The sequence below is a fragment of the Erpetoichthys calabaricus genome, chromosome 7, assembly GCF_900747795.2.
Source record: "Erpetoichthys calabaricus chromosome 7, fErpCal1.3, whole genome shotgun sequence".
Lineage (NCBI taxonomy): Eukaryota > Metazoa > Chordata > Cladistia > Polypteriformes > Polypteridae > Erpetoichthys > Erpetoichthys calabaricus.
The window spans coordinates 193,909,287-193,933,147 of NC_041400.2; the positions used below are offsets into that span (position 1 = coordinate 193,909,287).

Sequence of the window (23,861 nt, forward strand, 5' to 3'; positions counted from 1 at the left end):
GCATGGACGTCGGTACCATGGCAGGTGCAGTCTGACGTCAGTCGAGTCTCAGTTGATAAGCAGCTGGAGTAGATGGCTTTAGCATATCTCTTCGTCCGTTTTCTCTGCACTTGTTGGCACATTACTGTCAATTTCAACGAAACGATCAAAGTCATTAGTTGACATTCCATCAGGCAGCTGCTGCCGAGGCACCCAGAACTGGCATAGTGCCGTCAGTTTTCTAAGTTACTGAAATTACGGACACCGCCCACGCATCTGCCTGGCACGGTCGACTTTTTATATGGCGTCGTCTCTCTGTACAGTGTATGAACTACAGTCGACTCTCCACTGGCGTGCACGTGACTTGCGCGGTCCTTATTTGCATAAAGTCAAGTGCAGTCGACTCCACTTAAGATCACGTGCCGATCTCGGCTGGAGGTCATGCACTTAAACAGAGTAGACGACTGTACAGTAAGCAGAAAACTGACCTGCACGGCCATTGTGGCTATCTGAAGCCGACTGACCTGAAAATCGTGAAACGGGAATATTAAAGACATTGCAGCAAAATGGAAATTGCGGAGAAGCGAATGCAGTTAGCAATGGCGTGTATAGCGAACAAAACCTGCATTGCAGCGAAGTGGAGTTGAAAGTACCAGCAAAAAGTTGGGGGGGGTGGGGGGGGAGGAAAGAGAACTAGGTGTAGTGTGACGGTAAACGCAGCTGTCACGTTCCAACTTCTATTGGTAGATGTGACAGAGAGCTGCCCTCAGGATCGATGTGCACGGTTTGAAGTGGTGAAGCAAAATCTATTCGAGCGTCGCGTATTCTCGATCGTAATGACACGACACATTTGAAGTCTCGCATCCCATCTTCTGTGTGTTTACCCCCTCGGCTTCCTGCAGACGTGACAGCAGCGGCAAACAGCAATAGATCACCAAACACATTTAATATGATTTTCCAACTCTCTACACTAGTGCATTTCAGCATGAAAGTGATGTCAAGTATGTTAAATGAATTCTGTTAATTACACACATGGGGGTGACATGGTGGCAGCACTGCTGTGTCGCAGGGAGTCGCCTCACTGGAGTTCTCATGTTTTGCTGCTGGATTTCCACAGTGGGCTCCATTTTCCTTCCAACGATCTACAGATTTGGTGACACTAAAATGACACCAGCGTGTATGCGAGTGCTTGTGTTCACCTTGTGCTGTGCTGATGCCTGTCTGCGGATTGTTTCAGCCTCATGCCCGATGCTTGCTGGAATGGACACATCCCTGCATTGATGGATTTAATCATTACACATCCTTAGCAGAGAGATTGCAGTAAGGTGTCCTCAGAATTGATTGGATGGTCCAGGCAATTCACAACACAGTGAAGTCAAACCTGTACTCCCCGTGATGATATCTCACACTACCACCTGGTGGGTTCTTCCAGATTTGGGTAAAGCACATACACGACGAGTATAAACAGTAAAACTGTAGCTGGCGTTGGCATGAAGTATAAACCTTGCCTAAAAATGCCTGTGCATCAGTTTGCTATAAGATGGTTACTAAGGTGGAATGTTGGCGCTGCCATCGTTAATGCAACTCTTGCTGTACATTGGGGATGTAGGAAACTCAAACTGGCGCACACACTTAATGGATTTAGTCGGCCAGATCTGTTCACGTCTTAAGCCAAGTTGGTTGCAGCTGGCGGTGTTTTGGAAAACTTGACAATCAGAGGTATGGCTCAGTTTCCCTGAGGGAGACTAGGGGTGTACCGTATTGATGGAGAATTCAGTTGAGATTAGGGGTGACGTCAGTTCTGTGTCTGTTGCCATCTAGCAAATGAAATAACATCATGCTTGCAAAAAACAAATTGTCCCGATTGCCACGTGATGGTACATTTGTGATAACTTGACATTATTCATGTGTTCGTCCAAAACCACATTGGCAAATGAAAAGCTGCAATGCCAGTTTTAGAACAAAATTGAAGCACTGGTCGATTTGAACAAGCGTGACTGTGAATTGCCTTTGACCCAGACAGTTAAAACAGACACCTGCTTGGTAGATTCTGACCTGCCAGCTTGACGTGATCATGTTTAGAGTTGATTCCATGCTGCGGCCACTACTACTTTACTCGTCCATTTGTGAGTAACCCCAGTCAAGTTGTCTGAAGGTGCTTATCTGGACTGGTTAGTGTGAGACTGATGGTGTGGTGTTCATGTGTTTGGATGAACCAGATTTGTGGAGGCCCACAGGGGTTCCCATGAGGTCTTGGCTGACTTTTTGGTTTTTCCCATCATGTCAAGCAAAGAGGCCGTGGGTTTGATGGTCGGCCTTGAGATACATCGGTCATCAGAAGCCGATTCCCTAAAGGCCCCAACATCATTTTCTGGAATTTTCCAACCTGCTCAAAGATGCTGTTAGCCAAGTGTACATAAACTTGGGATCCACTGGAAATGTGATAAAGTCAAGCAATGTTATCTGGGAACACTGGTGGGGGGCAAGAATCACCTTTGTCGGGTACAAAGTAGGAATCTTACATGATAGATTTTATCCTAACAAACTATAAATTTGGCCTGAGGGCTTATAAAGTGAGTGGAGAATTTGGACTTCAAGTTTAGGCTCTTCAGAGACCACAGTCTGGGCAAACAAAGTATCTGCAAACTTAAGACCCCCTGGAAATTGTGATATCAATATAAACTGCTCAAAAAAAAAAATAATGAGAGTAGAGCATCAAGTCAATGACACTTGTGGGCTATTGAGCTGCTCAGTGAAGTAGCCAAGGGGCTTGTGCATCAGTTTCAGCTGCTTTGGTGCACTAGAGGGGCAACAATAAGACAAACCCCCAAAACAGGAATGAATGGGTTAACAGGTGGAGGCCACTGTCATTTTTCCCCTCCTTGTCTGTTTTGTATTTGACTACAGTCAGGGTCACTACTGGTAACATGAGGCCACACCTGGACCCTACAGAGCTGGCACAGGTAGTCCAACTTCTCCAGGATGGCAGGCACGTCAATACGTGGCATTGCCAGAAGGTTTGCTGGGTCTCCCAGCACAGTCTCAAGGGTATGGAGGAGATTCCAGGAGACTGGCAGTTACTCTAGGAGAGCTGGACAGGGCCCCTTGTAGAAGGTTCTTAACTAATCAGCAGGACCCACCAGAATCTGCTCCTTTGGGCAAAGGAGGAACAGGATGGGCATTGGCAGAGCCTACAAAATGACCTCCACCAGGCAGGCCACTGGTGTGAATGTTTGCTCAGAGACAGACTTCATGATGGTGGGCTGAGGGCCTGACTATGCCCCGTGGAGCTCGATTTGCCATAGAATACCAGAATTGGCAGGTCCACCACTGGTGCCCTGTGCTTTTCACAGATGAGAGCACACATGAGAGATGTGAAAAGGTCTGGAGAAGCCGTGGCGAACGTTATGCTGCCTGTGACATCGTTCACAATGACCGGTTTGGTGGGGCATATCCATGGAGGGACACAGGCACAGACTTCTACAGACTGAGACAATGCCACCTTGTCTGCTATCAGGTATTGGCTGTCACAGTCCCCTGACTTGAATAATCGTTGAAAATCTATGGGATGATTTGAAGCAGGCTGTCCATCAAATTGAACTGAACTGGAGAGATTTGGTATAAAGAATGGTGAACAAGACCTCCATCCAGAATCAGACACTCATCAGAGGCTATAGGAGGACAGCATCTAGAGGACAAAAGGAGGCTCCACTAAGTATTGATGTCATATCTCTGTTGGGGGGCCCACATTTATGCACCTGTCTTAAATTTGTTATGATGCATATTGCATATTTTCTATTAATCCAATAGTAATCTTTTTAGTTAGCCAATAAAAGGTGCCAGTTTGCTTGGCTTTTCTCTATTAATCCAATAACCTTAATGTCACTGCAGAAATCCTACTGTGTCCACAAGGCATGTCAGATATTAAAAGGAAGTTGCTACTTTGTAAGCTCAGCCAATGAGAAACAAAAATCCAAAGAATTAAGAGGGGGTCCCAAACTTTTTCATTTGACTGTACACACACACACACGGTGGCCCAGATCTAATTATGCAACCATTCGACTGACAACCGTCTCCCCGCCATTTTGGAATGCAGGGCAGGTGCTGTCATCTATAGGCAACAAAAAGAATTTTAAGTGAAATCTCTCTGTGCAGGGCAGGTGCTGTGAATTCTCTATGTAATAAACTTAATAAGCATTAGATATTAAATAAATGGTGGTCCAGATCTAATTTTTTTTTTTTTTTAATAATATATAAAAATGCCAAACTGTTCAGTGTCCATGCCCCATGTGTAACGTTGTTTGGCATCAACAAGACGGCTTGCAATGCCCGACAAAAAAAGACAACAAGCAGCACAAAGGACAACGGAGCTGAGGCCTACCTACCTACCACATCCAGTGAGGTGAGGTTCCTAAATGCACGACGTGATTGAAAGAGATGGTCTTACTATGTATAAGAAATATTCTGTGTACACATCCAAAAGCAAATGACTTTTTTCATTTTGACAGTTCAATGTTTGGTTAATTGACATCCAGAACACACTTGGATTGGCTCCATTTTATTACCAGACACAAAAATCTGGAAAATAAAGAGCACAAAAAAGTTAGTGAAAAAGAAAAAAAAAAAAAAACACAATACACAAAACTACTATAAAATAAATGATATGAAAGGAGATTTAACTAATGTCCCATCCAGACATACAAATTAAAAAGTTCAGTCCTTTAAATCAAAGGTTTAGGGTTTCCAAAGTTTTAGCAGGCCATCTTCACTGTAAGTGGCAATCATGTTCTGGTGTGGGTGGTGGGCGATGCCAATGACGTCTTTTTCGTGCACCTGAACAAAAAGAGAGTTGCCAAGTGTTAGTCTTAACAAAAGGTCAAGATCAGAACGTACTACACAAAGAGCAGAGGAGTGGACCTTTAACATTAACTCGGCTCCTTGACATGGGCATTGGAGGCGAGGTGCTCTCCTACTTGGGCAGCTTCCTCCTAATTTGTGCCCAAACTGAGCTGAGAGTTAAGAACTGTCTAGAACACCAACTTCAATACGTACAGTCAAAGTTCTCTCCAGTTTGCCTGTTACGGTGCTAAAGCAGTACAACACAAAGTCTTCTCCAACGCAGTAGATCCATTCTCCTCGAGGCGACAGAGTGCAGCACACAAAGTCACCACCTTCTCTCTTACCAGAGCTGAAGCTTCTTACAATCTGAAATACAAGTGCAGAGCATTGCTGAAAACGGACTGAACCCACAGAACACTCTTGAACACACTTCATTTACATGTGATTTTATACAGTTGTGCAAATCTGATGTACAGAATTGACCTGCGATTTGACAAGGAAGCTACAATGAAAGTTTGTGTTCTTTGTAAATGGCACTGTGAGGGAGTGGGACGCTTCTACAGATTCTCTCCCACCCCTAACCCACCATAACCAGTTTTCATCCTCAAGATGAAACCACATCCCTGCTACTATTGGCACAATTATAAAACACTTTTTTACATATCGCACAACCAGGCTTATTTTCTACAGATCAATACGGTGTCAAAACACCATGTCAGGGGCCTCATTACATGTACAGGACCCTTGTACGAGGAACATTCAAAATGTTTCCACACTTTTTATTAAGGATTTCAAAAATAATTGACACCACTTTTCTACATAGTCACCTTCGTTTGTGATGCAATTTTCCCAGCGTCATACCAACTTTTTAATGCCCAATTACTCCTCCTCCTCCTGCCTTCAACGTTTCCAATGAAAATATTAAAGTGTGGAAACTTTTTGAACATCCCTAGTTCAATGGTAGTACTCTTTAAACATGTTCAAATGTTCCCGAATACACCAGCAATGATGTTTATACATTGCCCCTATAAATAAAATGCATTATTATTATTATTATTTTGCTCCAATCTGTTTTGATGCGAGTTTAAACTATTAATAAAAGTATTAAAAAGATTTAAATAAATAAAATAGGGCGGCACGGTGGCGCAGTGGGTAGCGCTGCTGCCTCACAGTTGGGAGACCTGGGGACCTGGGTTCTCTTCCCGGGTCCTCCCTGCGTGGAGTTTGCATGTTCTCCCCGTGTCTGCGTGGGTTTCCTCCCACAGTCCAAAGACATGCAGGTTAGGTGGATTGGCGATTCTAAATTGGCCCTAGTGTGTGCTTGGTGTGTGGGTGTGTTTGTGTGTGTCCTGCGGTGGGCTGGCACCCTGCCTGGGAGTGGCTCCAGCAGACCCCCGTGACCCTGTGTTCGGATTCAGCGGGTTGGTAAATGGATGGATGGATGGATGGATAAATAAAATAAAATAAACTTAACCCGTAAACTGCAGGAACCGGCTATAGTCTGTTCCCAATGCAATCTGCCAGTACGCCAGAGCCGAGTATATTTGGCGATGTACATTCATTGAACGCCGAAACCGGCTATAGTCTCTTGCCAGTGCAATTTGCCAGCACGCCGGAGCTGATCAGTCACTGCCGTACACTCGTTGAGCAGCCCACTCATGACGACTGGCACCCCCTGCAGCCTCACTGTCCCTAGGATTCAGCCGCTGCACTACACTAGCCTGTAAGTATCAGCGTTTGCCTCTGTGTGCTTGCGTGCAGCCAGTTCAAGTGAAGTTGGGTCGGTGATTTACTGAATTTCATCAATGGCGTAAGTTGCACCTTGTACATATTGTTCTAGTAGGTTATTTTTTTATTTTTTTTAATAGTTTTTACAGTTCAGTGGAATGGTGAGGATGCATGGAATAGAGTTAGCAAAGGTGGAAGAGTTTAAATACTTGGGATCAACAGTACAGAGTAATGGGAATTGTGGAAGAGAAGTGAAGAAGAGAGTGCAGGCAGGGGTGGAGGAGAGTGTCAGGAGTGATTTGTGACAGGCAGGTATCAGCAAGAGTGAAAGGGAAGGTCTGCAGTATGGTAGTGAGACCAGCTATGTTATATGGGCTGGAGACGGTGGCACAGGGGACAGAGCTGGAGGTGGCAGAGTTAAAGATGCTAAGATTTGCATTGGGTGTGACGAGGATGGACAGGATTAGAAATGAGGACATTAGAGGGTCAGCTCAGGTTGGACGGTTAGAAGACAAAGTCAGAGAGGCGAGATGGCGTTGGTTTGGACATGCGAGGAGGAGAGATAAGGGGTATAATGAGAGAAGGGTGCTAAGGATAGAGCTGATAGGCGAGGAGAGAAGAGGAAGGCCTAAGAGAAGGTTTCTGGATGTGGTGAGAGAGGACATGCAGGTGATGGGTGTGACAGAACAAGATACAGTGGACAGAAAGATATGGAAGAAGATGATCCGCTGCGGCAACCCCTAACGGGAGTAGCCGAAAGAAGAAGACAGTTCATTAGCAATGTGTAAAATGATCAGTGTTGCAGTAATTGTGATGCTCTTTGCATGGTAAAAAAAAAAAAAAAAAGTTCCATTAAAATTTCACTTTTTCTTTGTGAATTGTGACGTTTACTTTAAAAGTGCAACAAAAAAAGTATCTGGCGTCCAAGGCTGCATTAACCCCCAAGTATGTGGCGGGTTAAGGAATACTTCCAGCAGTTTGCTGAATTTGTCCCTGGGAGAATTCAAACTATTCTTAAAGGAAAAAGCATCCCAGCTGGTACTAGACAGGTGGGCCCAATAAAGAGTGCAGGCTGTTCTGAAGATAAAAATCATCCTTCACGAGACTAGACAGGTGTACCTAATAACCTGTCCAGGCTCTTATCCATCCATATTACTAACCAAAGGATGTAAACCGGATATGGACGCAGGGCGCATCGAGGCGCACGCGCACTGCAATGAGCCCGCCACAGAGGAAACAAAAATGAGAGGATTCAGTGCATATGTGAATCACATTACAGTACGGAATCCCCAGACGTCCAAACTACAAGGCGTAAACCGGATATGGACGCAGGGCTGAACTTGCTGTGCTCCACTCTGCCAGCAGTCGGTGTCAGCAAAGGCAACGGAATCACGTCTCCACAGAACGAGGCCGCTTTACTACAGATATGCGTATGTAATTAAATTGCCATTCTTGGATTTCCGATTCGCTAGCAAATCGCAGGCTTACTTGTGGAAGCATAAAACATTCTACCTGGAAATGTATAGGTGGACCTAATAAGGAGGACACCAAGGGTATACAGTGATCCCTCGCTATATCGCGCTTCGTCTTTCGCGGCTTCACTCCATCGCGGATTTTAAATGTAAGCATATGTGAATATATATCGCGGATTTTTCACTGCTTCGCGGATGTCTGCGGTCTACAGTACGTGTGCTTCCTCAGTTGATTTGCCCATTTGAATTGAAACAAGGGACGCTATTGGCGGATGGCTGAGAAGCTACCCAATCAGAGCACGCGGTTAAGTTCCTGTGTGCTGCTGATTGGCTCAGCGACGGAGTGCCGCATTAACCAGGAAGTACTAATCTCACTCATTCAGCATTAACGTACACAAGCGCCAACAGAAGATGCAAATGATTGCAGAAAAGGTAAAAGTTTTGGATATGTTGAAGGAAGGAAACAGCTACACCGCCGCAGGACACCATTACAGCATCAATGAGTCCACGATTCTTTTTATTTAAAAAGGAGGAAAAGCATATAAGATCTACGGCCGCAGTGTCCTTTAACCAGGGCGCAAAACGAGTTGCAAGTGGACGTGATAAGGCAGTAGTCTGGATGGAATCTGCTTTAGGGATTTGGATTGAAGAGTGATGGAAGAAGAAAAATGGTGGTGCTACAGTCGCCTGAAGAGGCTCCTTTAGAAGAGCTGTAACACTATCCTTTGTTGTGCAGTAAAATTAAACTCATCGTTATCGGACAAGTCGTCGTGTCATTGTTGGTGAGTAACCATAATTAATTATTTACGTACAGTACTTATTACATGTACATAGTTTAGTGTCACTGTACACACATTTTACTGTGTTTACATACATAATTTCAACGAATCTTACCTAATATCTAAGAGAATACAAAGGGTTTATGCTGTATAATTGTGCGTGAAATGTTTATAATAGTGTGGGACAGTTTATAAGGGCTTAAAATATACAAAAATAACCATATAAACATATGGTTTCTACTTCGCGGATTTTCTTATTTCACGGGTGGCTCTGGAATGCAACCCCCGCGATGGAGGAGGGATTACTGTAGTTGTCTCCACATTTATGTGCAATTAATGTGAAAGATCAAATCCAATACGGGTTTGGGAAAAGGGGTGTGTGTGTGGTTGGTGGTGGAGGGGTCACACATACCTGTCCTTGCATGTTCATAATGACGACAGTGTTGGATCTGTTACACACCACAAAATGTTCAGGATTCTTGGGTAGCAAGATAACATTATTCACAGTGATGTCACTTCCAGCTGTCGCACCCAGAGACTTGAAGGTGTTGGAACACTCTGTGGTCTTCATATTCCAGACCTGTGAATAAAAAATGGTACGTCAGTATAATTAGAAGAACACTAAATTTATCATTTCATCATCTGTAATGTTGAATAAGAGAAAAAAAATGGTATATTATGCAAAATGTGGGGAGATACGGAATTAAAGCATACACTGTAATGGAGGTGAGTAAAGCCAACAGGGAGTACAAAGATAATGAGAATGAAAATGTTGGGAGGAAGACATGAGGAGGAAGGCAGCCAAGTTGGGTAAACCTACGCATGGTTAACTCATTCAACTAGTGGTGTCTGTTGTCAAAGTAAGATGGCCTTAAAAAGTATTTAGTTTTCATTTCTCTGTGATGTTTACCAAAACTAATATCCATGATTTTAAGGCATTAAAAAATTTCTAATAAACAAGTCTGTATTATATTTGCACATCATCTTGCAGCAATATTTGATCATTCCTTCCTTCTTGAAGAAAATTAGTTATGTCAAGTTAGTTACCAATTTTGAAGTTTTGACACTGCCTTCCAGTGGAACAGGACTCAGTTGGTCATTCCAAGCCATTTATTTTCTTCTTGTCAGACCATTGATGGTTGCTCAGATAGCCCACTTTGAGTTACTGTACATTTTATATTTGTGCAAAGTACGGATGCGCAGTATACCAGTACCGGAAAAGCAGCTAAAAAAACAATTTTTAAAATGGTACGGTACTAGCATTTCTGGATTTTCAGTACTAGAAGTAGACAGGTGCGTCGCTATCCTCCCCCACCTCTGCTTCCTTTGAAAATTGCTACTGAAGCAGTGGAAGAACATCTGCTTTATAGACATCACAAAAAAGGAAGTACAAGCTTCAACGAGATTGCAACTTCACTAAGGAAATTGCTTCAACACGATCATGACCTCACAGGGGCACCCCACCACCCTACCACTTCAGCATGAACAAGAATTCACAGGGGAACCCCCTCCCATTCTTTCGACATGACTGGGACTTCACAGGGGACTCTATTATTCCCCAAAATTTCTTCCAACATAATAGGGTCATCACAGGGAAACTCCCCGACTCCTCAATTCTTTTGACATTACTTGGACTTAACAGGAGACCCTACCCCAACACACTCTTCCCATTGTTACGATGCAATCAGGACTTCATGGGTTCACGAGGGAAGTGGTGCATAGGGTGGCAGGATGGACTGGCAAACGATTCTGCAGCACATCACAGAGGTGGAAGTAAGATGGTGTTTTGGAGTTATCTGTGATTTACCAAAAAACAGTTTTGCTATCACTACTGAGATCTTAAACCTAGTATCAATACCCTTAGTTCCGATCCAACACTAATGCAAAACTGAAAATAAAAATGTCTGATTTTATACCATCCATGGTGTAATACTTGTTGTCTGAAAGTTTAGGTTAAAAGATTTGACTTGATATCCCAGTCTAATTTTTTTCCTTTGGATTTATACAACTCCCGTTTCTGATTTTAATTATTTACAAAAACACAAGTGATTTATGGATTATATAGGCATGCTACTCAGTACCTTATGGAAGGACACGTCCTTTAAAGTACAAAACTGTGTCAATTACAGCCATCCTGCTTCTAAACAGTCAGCATTCATTAAAGTGTTACAAAGAACACAACCCTAATAAAGCAGCATCAGCGTACAAATACTCCAAGTATGGGCTGGTTAAGTTATACACTCAGTTAAATGTGTCTGAGATGAAGCCTGAATTGTAACCTTAAAAAAAAATAAAAATAGAAAAGTACAATAGTCCAGCACCATTGAACCAGGGTGGAGTAAAACACTGGATAAGCAGAGTTATGAGAAGGCACAGCAAGGTGTACTAAAATGTCAAATTAAGTGAAGAATTTATGAAGAAAAAGAAATACATCAAAATGGGTTTAAAAATAAACCTCAAATTATATTGTACCAGTAACGGCACACTGCACAATAACGTGCAGTGAATACACTTGACTTATAGTTCTCATCCTCTTTCTCTGTACGTTTATCATTCGTTTGCTCAGAGGTTGATGCGCTTGCTGCCTCCAGAGCAGTTCTTCTTTTCTCCACCCTAGTGGCCCGCTTCTTCTCCAGTCTGCGTCATTTAACATTAAAACTGATTAAGTCAGTGTTTGTGTCGCAATTACTTAGTACGTTTCTTTAATTAAGCTGGCACTTAAGTGTTCAATCTGCCTCAAGAATGATTTAAGATATGAAGAGGTAGGGGAAGTGACGGCGAAGGTGGTAGAGATAAGAACGGCGCCCGTACACATGCACCGCACTGCTAGCTGCTGCCGAGAGTTGATTCTACAATAAAATACAATAAAAAAAAAAAAAAGAGGAATAACCTTGGAGGTCAATCATCACCCCGGAAAGCAGATAGTAGACTTCACATAGTATATGTGTAACAAATTTCAGGTCAATCGTTCAAACGGTTTGCAAGCTACAGGCGATTTAAAATCCTGGACAGACAAACGAACAGCCACGGTAGCGTATTATGTAGAAAGATAATATATAGCATAGAATTTTAAAAAATAAATAAATAATAAAACCTCTTCTCCCAACAGAAAAAAAAAAAAAAGACTCATGCACCACCCTGTGGGGAGTCGATAAAATTAAAACAGAACAGGGAGAAACTGCATCATGGACTAACTCCCAACTGCACAGCATGAAGCCATTCTACTGGAGCTGGAAGATTTGTTAAAATGGCACACGGACAACTCAGGGACAAAACTGCAGAACAAAGATTTTCAGACAAGAAAAGCAGAAAAACACAGAAACTTCCAGAGGGAGGCTACAAATAATCTCTCTGCAATGAAATTAGTCATCTGAAGCTTCCGCTGAGTAAGATAAAAGAAAAAGATGAAAGAAGATCCAGAAAAATAGCTTGAGGGACAAGAGGAATGAGGTGGGAAAGGCAATTTTAGAATCAGCTTTAACTCTCTTAAGGCGGATGTTGACTTTGGCCGACATCTAAGGGCAGAGGATGATAATCGGCTGTAAATGTCAACAAAACTTAGTTACGTTATAGGCAGACCCTCTTTGCTAGGAGGACCGTTAAGACTCTTTGACTTGACGTCAAATCCCTGTATATGCATGAGTAGCGTAGAGTAAAGTGCACAAAGCAAAATACTCTATGCATTATTTATTTTTCTTGCATATTATTGCTGAATCAGACGGTCTTATTGAACTCGGATTTTGATGGAAGTGATCGGGAAATCGAAAACAAACGACAGGTAGTTGTTTTTTTCCCCCAGAAAATGCCTTTCAGCTTATGAGTGAGGAGTCAAACAGATATGTAATAAGTACACAATAAGTTTGTGAATTTACAGTACATACTGTGGGGGCTCATGGAACATAAAACAGTTACATTTCGCATAAATAAGTATTTTACATCGATTTATGTATGAAACCATTGCTGTGTGTGTTTTTTTTTTTTAGAAAACCAATTTTTTTGAGAGGAAAAAAAAAATCAGCCCTCGGAGAAAAGGAAAAGAAATAAATTAGCCATAAAAGAGTTAAATCACATGTTTGTCATCAGAAGGAACCAAACTGTTTCTAACCCAAAACTCTGCTCTTGGTTATCCAGTTTTTCTTCCAGCAATGTGAAGTAAATGTGAACCAACCGTTTGGGATTTTGCTTTGAATTAATGTAATATACTCTGCATTCCCTATCCATATTACTAACCGAGAATGCTAAACCGGATGATGGACGCAGGCACATCCGGCAATGGGCCGTAGCTGCAAAAAGACGTACTGCGCAGGCGCAAAAAGAGTCCGCAAGGGTCGGCTGAGGAGCCGAGAAAGGCGGATAGAAGAGGGCGGGAGAGGCGGATGAGGGGCCGCGAGAGACGGACAAGACCACAGAAAAAAGGAGTGAGCACAGGAAAAATTGAGAAATGAGGCGCAAAGAGCACCGAAAAAAGGAAACGGCACATAAAAAAGTATTCAAACGCAAGCAAAGCACGAAACACATTGCACACGAAACTAGACCCAAAAAAAAAAAAAAAAAAAAAAAAAAAAAAGGCTCGCGCACAACAGCAAGGCACCCCCCCCCCTACAGGCACCGGACGGGACACACACCAAGAGGGGGATTCAACAAGCCCATGGAACACAAAAAAAAAGAACACAAAACCACCCCACAGACCCTTCAAGCAAGGGACGGGACACACACAAAGAGGGGGATTCAACAAGACACAGGAACACAAAAAGAAAGAAGACGCTCGCGCGACAACAATCCTCAACCCCCCCCCCCCCACCCCCCCACCCACACACACACACACACACATCCATAAGAAGTGACACCCAAAGCCACATATTCTAAAGTGAACATCAACACCTTCACACTAGACAGCATAGGTGTTAGCATTGGTGGATCTCCTTACAATAAAGCACTATTAACCGTTCAACTGCAGAAAAAGAAACATATTAACAGTGACTGCGATCCTTCTTATTAGTTATCCATATTTCGCATGCTGAGAAAGAAACAAGTCATGAATACACGGTCACAGGTACAAAACGAAAAGGAAAGGATAACAGGAACAAACACACGAAAACGAAAGAAACAACAAAATAGACGGCTATGCAGCATAGGTGGATTTCATTTCAATAAGGCACTATTAACCGTTCAACCGCAGAAAAGGCTCCATATTAACAGTGAGTGCAATTCTCCTTATTACTTATCCATATTTCGAAAAGAAAAAATGTCTCGACTCCAAAAACGCAAAGCTCAACTAAAGCTTCTAACTAACGATGTACCTAAAAGTAAAAACTTTATGAACTGCATTAGATCCTACAATAGTTCATTTGCTTTTGCATCTAACGGAGTAAATATCAGGCCACCAAAAGGCAATGGCCCCTACTACTTTCGCATATGTGCACAAATACTGCATCGCATTGGAACAGTGCACCCTGAAACAAATCAACAACGCAAATATGCACAAATCTACATCCTAGATCCACATGACGCAAACTATCAATCAAAGTGCTGCATCGCAATAGGCACGGATTCAAAACGAAACACCTCCCGTCTCAGACATACGTTAATGGCAGCGAAGGCTACAACGGGCTTCTCACACAGCACAGGCAAATTGATTACAGCTCCAAAACAACACGTCCCAAATACTACACATGCAAGAACGCGCCTCTCAAACGGCACAGGGAAAACATACACCAGGAAAATTCATTCGGATTAATGAATGTCATTTGCAATCATTGTCATTCAGTTCACTTCCCTGAAGAAACAACTGGCAATACAAGTTATACATTTACACGTTGTTGTCAAAAGGGTCAAATTAGACTGCCTTCTTTACATTCATATACTGAATATCTACAGAGACTTATAACTGACGATGTACCTGAAAGTGAAATCTTTATCAACTACATTAGATCCTACAAATCGGTATCCACTATGAACATTAACGGTGGCACTGCACGTGACATCCGTCTTGAAAAAATGTTGTTTATTGATGAATGTTCAATGGCATGAAGTCACTTACTCAACACCATTCATAAACTTCTACAAACGTTTATGAATAATAATATTCGATTTGAAGGAAAGGTACTTTTATGAGGAGGAGATTTTAGACCGTGATTAGCTATTCTTCCAGATGCCATGCACTCAGCTATTGTTCAGTGCACCTTAAAATACGCAGACAATTGGCATTGCTTTCAAAAGATACAGTTAGTAAAAAAGATACGATGTCCAGAACCACATCATAACAATTGCTTATTACAACTGAGAGATGGTACACTCACCAATACAGCTGGACTTCAAGCACATATTGTTACAATTCCTCAAGCCTTTATCTGCGACAACTTAGTTACAGAGACATTTGGAACAGCAATCTCATTAGACCAAATGCCCCTTTTAACACAACGCACTATATTATGTCCAAAAAATATTAATATGGAAAACATTAATACCCAAGTCATTCTATTACTTCCTGGAGAGACACAACTCTTTCTAAGCTCTGACAAACTTGACTCTGATCACAACAATAACCATCTTAAATGACCTTACAAGTTCTGAGCTGGAATTACCTTTTACACTTAAACGGCGTGTACAAAGAAATTTTCAAATAACCCTTTACACTGTGCCACACACTTTATTGTTTGCTTTCTATTTGCATCATCTACACCGTCACACTATTCTATATCTCATTCATACATCACGCTCTTTGTCATTCCCAACACCAGGGGTTGGCGAGCGAAGCGAGCAGGGGGCGGAGCCCCCTAGTTTGTTAATAATGTACTCTCATTTACCTTCACTGTACCATCAGAGGACGCACTTATGACATAATGTCCATCTTGTGTGAAGGTAGCCTCATTGACAAAGGAAGAGTGACCACGGAATTCCTTCAGTGTTTTTCCAGATTTTAAGCCATGAACCCTATTCACACACACACCAAAAAAAAAAAAAAAAAAAAAAAAAAAGTATTAGCTCATAGTTCAATACATATTTAGGTCAGAAAAAGGCACATTGTGTTCAACAATCCGATCTAAGCCAATAAGGCCACTCTATGAACAAGAATGCTTTCAGTACCTGCCATTCATTAAGATTTTCATCACTGCTGACACGGTACAAGAGAGCTGGAAATGTTGATAGTAGAGTATATGTGGGTGGGGAAGAGCCAAATATTAAAAAAAAATGTGATATGCGAACGATCTCAGATTAAAATCGAGCCCCCTCATTATTACTGTGGAAACTGAATGCTTGAAACCCTTTTTGTTAAGTTAAAAAAATGAAACAACAGTAAGTAGGATGGAGTGAGCTACTTATTTTTCTGATTAGGCTCTGTCCTGGGGCCCCTAATATCTTTTGTAAATATAACATTAGCTTCCACGGTTATGCTGATGACACCCAGCTCTCTCTCACTAGCAAACCTACTGGTTCCTTTCCACCCTCCTCACTTACTGACTGCATAGCAGAAATCAAATCCTGGATTTCTTCAAATATTCTTAAAATTAAATAGTGACAAAACTGAAGTTCGCCTCATTGGTACAAGATCAACATTATCCAAAACTGATTATTTTTCATTTGTTATTGATAATTCCTCTGTCTCCCCTTCCCCACAGGTGTCATCCTTGACAGTACTTTATCCTTTTAGTCCCACATCATAAACATCTCCCGGTCTGCACATTTCTACTTGCGTGACATTAATCGTATTCGCCCCACACCACTGCTATCCTTGTTCATAGCCTTGTCACTTCTCGTCTCGATTATTGCAATTCCCTTTTCTTTGGTCTTTCTCGCAAATCTCTTTATTAAGCTTCAACTGGTCCAGAATTCAGCTGCCCACCCACATCATTACTAGAACCCCCTCTTATTCACCATATCACTCCTGTTTTGCAGCAGCTTCATTGGCTTCCAGTTAAGTTCTGCATTCAATTCAAAATTCTTCTGTTAACTTTTAAGGCTCTCAACAACCTCGCCCCTCCATATCTGTCTGACCTCCTCTATGTTGCCATTCCCTCCAGTACCCTTAGATCCTCTTCCTCCATCCACTTAACTGTCTCCTTCACCCGTCTTACCACCATTCAGTTGCTCTGCTCCCCAGCTCTGGAACTCACTACCATCTGAGTTTAGAAATATTGAATCAGTTTCACTTTTCAAATCTAAACTTAAAACTCATTTGTTTAAGATGGCTTTTTCTCTTTGATTACAATTGCTCGGTCTGATTTTAATTTTTGTATTTTAGTTTGTTTATAATCTGTGTTTCATCTATTGTTCAGTGTCCTTGAGTGTTTAGAAAGGTACCTACAAATACATTTTATTTATTATTATTATTATTAGGTGTACAAAAATGACACTTTTTTGGTTAAAGAGATATATACAGTGGTACCTTGAGATACAAGTGCCCCAATGTCCGAGTTTTTTGAGATACGAGCCGTCACTAGGTCAATTTTTTGTCGAGTTATAAGCCAAAATTCGAAATGCAAGCCATCAAAGAGCTTGTCCCCGCACATTCCGAGGAACTGACGACAGAGGAGTTGACAGAACTACAGATGCAGCAACGTACGGAGGTTCTGCAGGAGATCGGTGTCGCGGAGGAGGTTCTCTCTAAAAGTGAGATAAAGGAAGTGTTTGCAATGTGGGAAAGATTTTCGAACTTTAAAGAAAAGAAACACCCTGAAAAAATTACAACTGATCATACAGTGGCGCTATTTAATGACACTTGCCTAACGCTTGACTTTATTGAAAAGAAACTAAATGTGCAGCTGCGCTATTTAATGACACTTGCCTAACACTTTACTTTATTGAAAACAAACAACGTGCAGCGGTGCTATTTAATGACACTCGCCTAACTCATTTCAGAAACATTCTAAAGGGGAGGACTAAACAAAGCTCCTTGGACAGGTTTCTATTGAAACGCCCTGCAAATGAAAGTGACGAAAGCGTGGCAAAAAAGAAAAAAAAAAACTAGTGAAGAAGAAAATTAAGTTAAGCAAAAGTGAAGTGAAAGAAAAAAACATTACAATACGCTAATCGGCTTCGCCAACATCTGTTTATTTCTTTAGATTCTCTTTTATGTATTAGGTTTTATTTTGTTTGTATACAATATTTGTTCATTATAAACACATTTTTCTTATGTTGACAACATTTAATAAAAAATTGGGGTAGTTTTTTGGGGGCTGGCACGAATTAATCTCATTTCAATTAATTTCAATGGGGAAAATTGATTTGAGATACAAGCATTTTGACTTACGAGCTCGGTCACGGAACGAATTAAACTCATATCTCAAGGTTTCACTGTATATGACTTCAATTTTTGACTTCAAATATCACATAAAAAAGAAAATGAACAGGAAAATTTTGCTGAACTGAATCATACTACTTAGCATGTTGTTAAAAAAAGAAAGAAATAAACAAAAATTACAATATTGCTGCAACATGGCCCAACCCAAGCATCTTGGCAGAATTTTATCATGGAGCCTTGGGAAACTTTGTGCCTAATCAAGAGTGCTGGGATGTATTAAAGACCATCCTTCACCTGATGAGAAATCACTTCTTTTTCTCAGCTGTGGTACAAACCTGATTGTCTGGTCAAATGCGGCACTAAGGAGCTGACTGCTGTCCTTGCAGAAGCTTACACAGGTGACACCTTTGCTGTGGGCTCGCTCAAACCGCCTTAAGCACTGTCCACTCTGAATCTTCCACACCTGCACATACATTAAAAAAAAAGATTATTGAATTCAACAGGACGTGTCATATTGCCATTTAGTATGAAGGACCCTGCATTTTTGCCAACCTTTACTTTATATATCACATTTTACAACATTCACGCACAAATGTGCCTCTTTGGCCCATACAGTTTTGACTCTGTAAAGCAAACAAGTCAATACTGCATAAGCCAGAAGAGGAAAATGTTTCCTTTCTAAAATGGAAATCTACATAATATGCAACAGAAAGCATTGAGAAGTTTGTGGATGAGCTTGATGATATCAAAGACTAGTTCTTTCCAGGCTGCATGAAAATGGACCAACAGTAATTATAACACTAATTTCTTCACACTGAGAATGTGCATGAATTTCCGTTCATGTGTTTTCTGGCCATAAAATGGTGATATTCCACAAAGATGATATTCTTTCTGCTTGGGAATGTTGTCACAAAACAGGGACACTGCAGTTGCTATGATTACATTTCACAGTTGTACTTACAAATTTTCAATGCAGGTAGTACCTTGAAGGCTTCAGCTTCAAAGATAAACCATACTAAATTCTGTGCCAAAGTCTTGGGCTTTTGTGGGAAACAAGTGAACTGGGAATGCACTAAAAAAAATAATGCAATGAATATTTTTTTTTATTATTAACTAATTAACTCTTTAAAAAATTCACTAAAGTGCAGTAGGGGAAAAAAATATTAATATTTTGTGTGAGCACCCGTTGCTTCCTCATAGTCCCACTGTCATGCAGTTTCTGAAGGTCCTTGCATGGCTGGTTGTTCCAGCTCTCTTGGAGAGCTTGCAGACTTTGGCAGTCTTACCTGCTTCCTTCTCTGCAAGTAATCCCAGACTGGCTCGGTGGTGTTGAGATCAGGTCTCTGTGGGGCTATACTACCTGTTGTAGGATTTCCTGTTCCTCTCATCACTGTAGATTTATGATCATGAACATGTGTTTGAGGTCACTGCCATGCAGCAGAATTAAGTTGTGATTGATCAGATGCCTAATTGATTGTACTGCATGATAAGAGACTGTCTGTACTTCTCAGTAGTTCAGAGGAAATAAATTCTGATCAAATCTCCAACTCCATTTACAGGAAAGCAGTCAGCAGTGAACCTCCGCAGCGTTTCACCGAGTCCTCATGGCAAATAGTCGGTCATCCATGCACCATTCTCCCTCAAACTGCATTCTGGTACAGACAAAAACGTTCCAATTTTGGTTTACTAGTTCAGAGAGCCAGCTACCATTTTTCTGCACACCAGTCCTTGTTTTTTTTTGTGTGTGTGTGTGTGTATGTATTAGGTAAATGATTTGACTTTATTTCCATCTCAGAAGGGTCTTTTGCTAGTAATTCTTCCACAAAGACCACTTTTGATAAGACTGCACAGGGACTTGTAGGTGGGTATACCAGAGCCCCAGTGATTTCTGTCAGTTCTGTGCCGAGTACGGTGCCAGATATCTACTGATTTTGAAGTAAACTGGATATATTTCTCAATTACTGCACACAGTTTCCATGGCCAAACACTGCACTTCCAGTCCAGCCATGCCTGTTCGTTTTTGCTTCAGTAGAGGAACTTAACTGATCTGCAAACATCTGAATGTCACTAACTTTCTGGTTGAGAGACCGTAATGATGCAGGATGACCACTTTGTATCTTGTTATTTACCTTTGTCATTGTGTATAAACCAGCAAATCTACTACAACCTTACCTTTTTAGTCTGTTTATCTCCTGTCTGTTTTTATTCCCTTTACACAGTGGTTTGTTTCAGTACCAGCTATGGTTCAACCAACACATTGATCATTAACACCTATTAGTGACATTTGCTTAACTAAACACTGGCCTATTATACGCCAAAAAAGATCACCTGTTTATGAACAGGAGTTAAAGTGTTTGGTTACTATGTTAGCTCCTTTCTTTAAGGACATTCAAGTATTTAATTTTCACTTTTTAGAATGTATGAAAATCTAAAATATGTTCGTCTATTAACACACTAATCCAGAAGACAGTTTTTTGTGAACTATCAAAAGTGCCTAAGACTTTTTCACAGTACTGTATGTGTATGCACGTAACAAATGCATCTTACCTTCAATGCTCAAATGGTATCAGGCAATACTCAACCTTGACATTTCAAACCACAACAACGTGCAAGGTATGGTATAATTGAGCAACTATTACAGAAAATGGTTATAGTGTAACTGGAAAAAGAAAGTTACTTTGGGATCAGAATTATTACCTTTATTTTACCATCCTGAGCTCCACTAGCTAACATTTCAGTGTCACGACTAAAGCACATGCAGAGTACAGCATCATCCATCATCATGAAGTTATCCTGAGCTTGGTATTTCAAATCCTGGAATAGAGAAGAATGTTATCTTAAATTCAGTTTTCAGTAAATTGATAAATCAGATAAAACTGAGACAGCAATTAAAAAGGTACAGATTAGTAGAGCTGTCTTGAAATCTATTGGTGAGATATTAGCACCATCTAGTGGCTATAATTGCAAGAAAATGAAAATCACAACAGTGTTTTGCTTATACTGTAGATGTGTTTAAGTGCAAGAGAAAAAAATACACAAAAAAAATTTGTGAACCATTCTTTTCTTGCACATGCATTTGCCAGTTTTATGCTTTGCCAAGTTGACTGTAGTAAAGTTTAAGAACATTTTTTTTTAGTTTTGTTTCTTTAAATTAAGTTGTCCAGGTGCCTAGCAATCCACTGTAAGCTAAATATACGGCATGAGTATGCATCATATTTCATAGTATGAATATTCTAACAATTTACTATTCATTACTTACAATTATTTTATTTGCATCATATTCATACACACCTTTCTTATTTTGCCTGTAGTAAAGTTCCACACCTCTATAAATCCATCCACTGACCCTGTGACCAAATACTGACCATCAGGAGAGAATCTGGCACATTCAACATGGGATTTTTGTCCAAACTACAACAATAATAAAAAAATAAAAAAAAAAAAATATTTTTTTATAATATTATTATATATACACATATATATATGTATACACACATACACATATATTATATATATATACATATATATATATACATATATATATACATATATATATACATACATACACATATATACATACACATATATACATACACACAAATGAAAAATATTTCTACAAGTGCAATTTCATATTTATTTTTCAAGAGATAAACATTTAAGTCGCCCTTCAACCAAAAAACTTTAAAGTTAGCGTCTGACATCATAAAGGAGAGACTTGTAAGTACAGAGAAATATAAATTAAGTCGGTAAATGTGACATGCCTAGCGATTTTAGATTGTGTATATCGACATAGTCCAGCGACAAGATCAGAAACTGCAGTCAGCAAATCTGACAAACCCCACAACTACAAGTTGTGTTAACATGACATCGGCTTTCGATGGTCAAGAAATCAAATTGCTTCCAAAACCCTTTGATGAGTCATAAATAGCTACATAGATAAACATGGACACATCTTAACAGATGTTAACAACCTGGTTACTTATCGAAAAAAGTCTCCCCATGCTTTTAAAAAAACATTTGAAAAAATTTTGAGTTTCGATGAAAACTGCATTAAAACACCATACTGCCAAACCCTAGGACATTCTGATAAGATAAAAAAAAAAATTCTGATCTAAATGGGTGTTTTAATCCGTTTAAGAAAATGGAGTTTAAGGGGTAAAACAATCACATTTTTTAAATTTTTGAATTAATACTGTGGAACCAGGCTGTTTTTAGTTTAAAGTGAGTAAGAAGAACATGAAGACACTGTTAGGATTGGGGTATATTTTGCACAAAATTAGAAAGCTTTTCTTCACACGGAGAGCAACAGAGACATGGAACAAATCACCTAGTAGTGCAGTTGAGAGTAGGACATCTAAAACTCGACTCGTTATTTTTGGGGAAAGTAAGCGGATTGGATTAGATAGGAAAGAATCTGAAAAATTCAAAATTTATAGGGACACAAACACAAGCTTATACCTTTTGTAGTTTACAGAGAATGTTTTTGTTTCAGAAAATATGATTTTTGTAGTTTTGGGCATCCCAGTGTTGTGTCATCACTGAATTTCTAACAGTAGAGAATAACACATTTTTGGAGACTCATGCATTCCTAGTCAATGTGTATCAGGGATACGCCCCCCTCATATGCCACAGTCAAGAGAAGACTGCAGACATACATCCTTTAAGGGCATATCTTGTAAATGATACGTATTGGCCATTGACATGTTGCCACCATGGAAAAAAAATCATAATGGAGAACGGAACAGCGATAGTGGGTGATACAGCTAACACTACAGACTGGGGTCTCTAACAAGTTGCTCGTGAGCTACCTGGAGCTCTCCACCCCTTTCCAAGTAGCTCGCCAAAGGGTTAATGAATCCTACATAAATCTGAAAACTTGATTAGTCAAACTAGGGGTGGGCGATCTTTCCAAAAAATCATATCACAATCCTTTTAACACAAAATCACGATCCACAATCTGAATTGCAATCTATCGTTTTAATATGCCATACACTTAAGAGAATATCCGGACTCAAACTCATCAACACTTTAGGTTTAAATATCAAACAAAGTTGAATACAATTGTTCTCTTGTTCACTAACTAAGCGGAGTTAAGGTACACGCTCTGAAGCTGGCGAGTTAGTGAGGAAGGCCCCTCTCCTCGGCCCGCTGCGTGTTTCTTGGATTCGCACAAATAAATCGGCACCACAAGTGAACTCTGATACATAACAAAATGAGAAGTCGCAAAATCAACCAGAATGTTCAAGCAAATTTTAGAAAAAAACCTGATCTAAATCCGTTAAATAGTTCTCTCGTAAAAAGTGGACAGACAGACAGATGTTGATTTTATATATATTAGTAAACCTTCAAAATAATGCGCAGTTAAAGTCTCAACAGCATTCTCAGCATTTCTGCAGCTTAGCAGAGCCAGATAACTAAGAATCTTCACCAAGCAGCTCTGAAAATGTCTGCTTTGTTTGGGTCTGTGAGTCTGACATGAAAAAGTTCAGAAAAAGACTGACACACAGGACTCCAGAAGAGTGAACCTAAGGGGCTACACTCCACCACACACCTGCCTCTCTTGTTGAGTCATCTGACTAACTAAAAAACACATCACACATGCAACTGGACCTGTGAATAAAGTGACACAGTGACATGGAACACAATCACAAAGGAATAAGTCAGATCTGTGTATTTGGAATTGTATTGTTTTGTTTTGACAGCATTCATGTTTTAATTCAACAGAGTGAGATACACTAGAAAATGCATACAGACATACAAAATGCACTTGCAGGTGAGCTGAATATTTTTTGTGATGTTTTAATGGAAAATGTGAGTTGTGGA

At 40.5% G+C, this 23,861-nt stretch overlaps 1 protein-coding gene across 1 annotated transcript in view; it reads right to left on the minus strand.

Annotated features, from left to right (window-relative positions):
• Nucleotides 1-4,471: 4,471 nt before the first annotated feature.
• smu1a (SMU1 DNA replication regulator and spliceosomal factor a) overlaps nucleotides 4,472-23,861 on the minus strand; it is a 45,409-nt gene continuing 26,019 nt past the window's right edge. Inside the window, exons 6-12 of the mRNA XM_028805883.2 lie at nucleotides 21,330-21,449; nucleotides 20,736-20,852; nucleotides 18,374-18,501; nucleotides 15,604-15,730; nucleotides 9,210-9,377; nucleotides 5,032-5,184; nucleotides 4,472-4,812 (exon numbers count right to left, since the gene is read on the minus strand). Of these exons, the coding sequence (XP_028661716.1) occupies nucleotides 4,714-4,812; nucleotides 5,032-5,184; nucleotides 9,210-9,377; nucleotides 15,604-15,730; nucleotides 18,374-18,501; nucleotides 20,736-20,852; nucleotides 21,330-21,449 (912 nt within the window). The 3' untranslated portion in view covers nucleotides 4,472-4,713. The remainder of the gene's footprint in view (nucleotides 4,813-5,031; nucleotides 5,185-9,209; nucleotides 9,378-15,603; nucleotides 15,731-18,373; nucleotides 18,502-20,735; nucleotides 20,853-21,329; nucleotides 21,450-23,861) is intronic.